Here is a 4,272-nt window from a genome sequence, read left to right on the forward strand (position 1 = left end):
ACTTTGCATGATGAAATACAACCATCTATAAGCTTACTTTGGCAAAAGGGGTTCTTTCAAGAAATAAATTTTTAGTGTAGACTTATGGAGGAAAATATGGATCAGATTATCAAATTTATGTGCCATCAAATACAACTTAATGATATACAGAGATATCCCAGTGTAGACATCAACATCTGAAGGACTATTAACTGTAGCCACTGCATGGTATTTACTTTTATGTGCATGATGAAATACAACCATCTATAAGCTTACTTTGGCAAAAGTTTTTTTTTTTTTTTTTTTTTTTAAATCAAGTAAAATGTAATTTCATTCATAAACACAGCCAAATTGGCCGTATACAGGGGTATACCAAAAAGTTAAGACTCTACAAAATATGATTCTCTACAAACTCCACCATATCATCTAGACAACAGGGAACTTTCTGTTTACACCTAAAGAAAATAAGGGACCGAAGACTACTCCCAAACTGAGAGAAACTCGACTCTACTCCTTCAAACACTCTCCTATTTCTCTCTCTCCAAACTACCCACATTAATGCAAGTGGAACCATGTTGCAAGCCCGTCATTTTCTCCTCCTTCTTCTGCTCTTCCAACTGAACATCAACTCTTACACAGTTTTTGACATCACCCAAGGAGTGCTAAACCACCTATCCCACCATAATCTCATGGTTAGCCTACAATGTATAAGAAGATGATCCACATCTTCGCCCGTCTCCTTACACATGTAGCACCAACTGACGCAGACAACCTTCCGCTTTCTAAGATTTTCCACTATCAAAATGACCCCTCTAGTGGCTAGCCAAGTGAAAAAGCACACCTTCCTTGGCACACTTGGGATCATATTGCATGCATTACAAGGGAACTCAACCTCATCCCGAACCAAAAGTTTTTCATAAAAGGACTTCACTGAGAACACTCCATTATTTTCCAAGCCCCACCACCAAACATCGGGAAAAACCACCGGACTGACTTGGTTGGTGCATGGATATCATAACAAGTGATTAGGAATGGTACATTTGATGCATATAAATTATAAAATTGAGGGACCTATTAAGAGATAGTGATATACTGGATCATATTATCACATATATGTGCCATCAATTACAACTTGATGATGTACAGAGATATCCTAGTATAGACAACAACATCTCAAGGACTATCAACTGTAGCCACTGCAAGGATTTACTTTATGTGCATGATGAAATACAACCATCTATAAGCTTACTTGGGCAAAAGGGGTTCTTTCAAGAAAGAAATTTTTAGTGTAGACTTATGGAGATAAAAATGCCAACATATGATGCTCTAGCCAGAATTGGCACTACTGCTACTACTTCTAAATGTTGGTGTTGTGAGTATCCATTTATAGAAAATGTGGAACATGTTCTCATGTAAAATACTACAGCTTGCAAGGTCTGAAATTTTGTTGTATTTGATTCTTAAACAGAAATGATGGTGGATATTAAGCAGCATTGTCATTATGTCATACATTGTGGAAATTGAACTCAAAGTCTTATTACTTCCATAATGTTAGATTATGTAATTATTTAGTAAAATATATTTTGTAATCTTCTATTTTAGGATAGCATATGTTAGAATTATTTAGTCAAATTAGTTCCTAATTTGTAGCCTGCAATTATGTTGTAAATCATGTATATCAACTCATTCAAGGGAACAGAATAATCAAGGAAAACATTCTCTTACATGGTATCAGACTAGGTTCTCCTAAAAACCCTAGCCCTTGGCCGCCGACCCCCCTGGCCGCCGACCTCCCCCCCCCCCCCCCCCCTTGGCCGCCGACCCCCTCCCTCTTTTTCGTTTTCCTCTCCTTCGACTATTGCCCCTCCTCTTCTCCATGGCTGACGCCTCCAAGTTGCATCCTGCAACTACCGTCACCAATATCAAATCATGCATTCTTATTGTGCTTGACTACGAAGGAAGCCAATACAATAACTGGGCTACCCTCTTCAAGCTCCATTGTCGTGCAAATTTAGTGATCAACCACATCCTACCTCTTGCCTCCCCCACCGTGCCACCACCGGCAACTGCAGTCGAAAAACTTGCTGCTAAGGCCCTATGGGAACGGCTAGATGACATTGTTTGGCAATGGATATATGGTACGATATCGAATGATCTTCTCAACATGATCATTCATCAAGAGGACACCGCAGCCGAGGCTTGGGACCGCCTTGTTCATCTCTTTCAGGACAACAAATCGGCTAGGGCTCTTGCTCTTAATGCAAAATTCACCAACACCAAATTGGTGGATTTTCCAAATGTGAAAGCATACTGCACCTGGCTGAATGTTCTTGCAGACAACCTTGCCAACGTCGGTCACAAAGTTTCCGATGAACGACTTGTGCTTCGTCTTCTGCGAGGGTTGTCGGAGGAATATAAAACTTTTCGCACGACGGTGCAGCATCGTACTCCTCTCCCATCTTTTGACGTTGTCAGGTCAATACTTGAGCTTGAGGAAGATAGCCATGCCGAGGACGTCATTCACGACTCCGGCTCGAATGCTACTCTTGTTTCCCACAATGTTAATCCTCAGAATTTCTCAAGAAATGGACATCCCAATAATTTTGAAAAATAACTTCAACAATCGTGGAAATTCGCAGAATCGTGGAAAGAAAAATAACCGCGGTCGCAGCGGCGGCAACCGCAACAACCGCGGTGGTAGCGGGAATGGACAAAGCAGCGGCGGGGGCAGCCGAACCAATGCACAGGCATACCAGCCCGCCGCGTCGCAGCAGCAGGGACCTACTGCCCCGTCGTGGTATTTTCCATTGTGCCCGTACCCCACGGCTGGGTGGCAGCAGCCCCGCAGCTGGCAGCAGTCACATCCAGCTCCCTCGCAGTAGGGAGTTCTTGGTCCTCGTCCTCCACAGTCGTTCTACTCATCAGCCTCGTCATTACATGGTGGGTATGCGCCCACAAATATTGATCAAGCTATGCACACAATGTCGTTGAATCCGCCCGATGATAAGAATTGGTGCATGGACACCGGAGCCACATCCCACATGACCAACTCCCAAGGTACTCTCTCGTCTTATTATCAATTGAGCAAAAATAATGGCATTGTTGTTGGTAATGGTAACATGATTCCAATTCGTGGTTATGGTCATACATCCCTTCAAGAAAATCCATCTTTAAAATTGAAAAATGTCTTACATGCACCTAAACTCATCAAAAACCTTATTTCCGTTCGTAAATTTACTATCGATAATATGGTTTCTGTTGAATTTGATCCTTTTGGTTTTTATGTGAAGGATTTACGGACGGGGAGCAAACTCATGAGATGTGAAAGTTCAGGTGATCTTTATCCATTCTTCAAAAAATTTCGAGTCATCTCGTCTTCCGCACCATCTGTTTTTAGTGTCATCTCTCCTCATATCTGGCACTCCCATTTAGGTCATCCAGGGGATGTTATTCTTAGTTCTTTACGTAGTAGTAATTTGATTGAATGTAATAAGGCTCGAAACAATGTTTGTCATTCTTGCCCTCTGGGGAAATTAATTAAATTGCCTTTTTGTGACTCTCTTTCAACTAGTACTATGCCCTTTGACATTGTTCACAGTGATTTATGGACTTCACCTGTTCTTAGCTCTTCAAGTCACAGATATTATTACACTAATTTTCTTTGGACTTTTCCCATCAAAACAAAGTCCCAAGTTTATAATTGCTTCTTGTCTTTCTGGATTTTCATTCGCACTTAGTTTGAAAAAGAAATCAAAACTTTTCAATGTGACAACGGGCGTGAATTTGATAATGGTCCTTTTCATAAGTTTTGTGAACAAAACGGGATGCTTTTCCGCTTTTCTTGTCCCCACACTTTCCCACAAAATGGTAAGGCGGGACAGAAAATTAAATCCATCAATAATATTGTTCGTACACTCCTTGCCCATGCATCTATGCCCCCTCCTATTGGCATCACGCCTTGGCCATGGCAACGTACCTCCACAATATTCTTCCTTCTAAACTCTTAGAATATAAGACACCCACTCACATTCTTTATCAAAAGAATCAATCTTACTATCATCTCCGAGTCTTTGGCTTTCTATGCTTTCCTCTCTTTCCCTCTACACAAATTCATAAGTTGCAATCTAGGTCCACTCCGTGTGTTTTCCTAGGATATCCTTCCAATCATCGGGGGTACAAATGCTATGACTTATCGAGCCGAAAAATAATCATAGCCCGGCATGTGTGGTTTGATGAAAATTCCTTTCCATTTTCACAAATAAATACTCCATCTCCCACCTCATATGAATTTTT

At 41.2% G+C, this 4,272-nt stretch overlaps 1 protein-coding gene across 1 annotated transcript; it reads left to right on the forward strand.

Annotated features, from left to right (window-relative positions):
- Window positions 1-1,855: 1,855 nt before the first annotated feature.
- LOC132611679 (uncharacterized) lies at window positions 1,856-2,593 on the forward strand. The gene has a single exon (XM_060326072.1). It carries the CDS (start codon window positions 1,856-1,858, stop codon window positions 2,591-2,593), a length of 738 nt encoding a protein of 245 aa, XP_060182055.1.
- The last annotated feature ends 1,679 nt before the right edge of the window (window positions 2,594-4,272 follow it).

Source organism: Lycium barbarum, chromosome 9 (genome assembly GCF_019175385.1).
Source record: "Lycium barbarum isolate Lr01 chromosome 9, ASM1917538v2, whole genome shotgun sequence".
NCBI classification, from domain to species: Eukaryota; Viridiplantae; Streptophyta; class Magnoliopsida; order Solanales; family Solanaceae; genus Lycium; species Lycium barbarum.

Excerpts from the sequence above, each read along its gene's own strand:
- LOC132611679 (XM_060326072.1), top strand. The coding sequence starts at position 1,856 with ATGGCTGACGCCTCCAAGTTGCATCCTGCAACTACCGTCACCAATATC.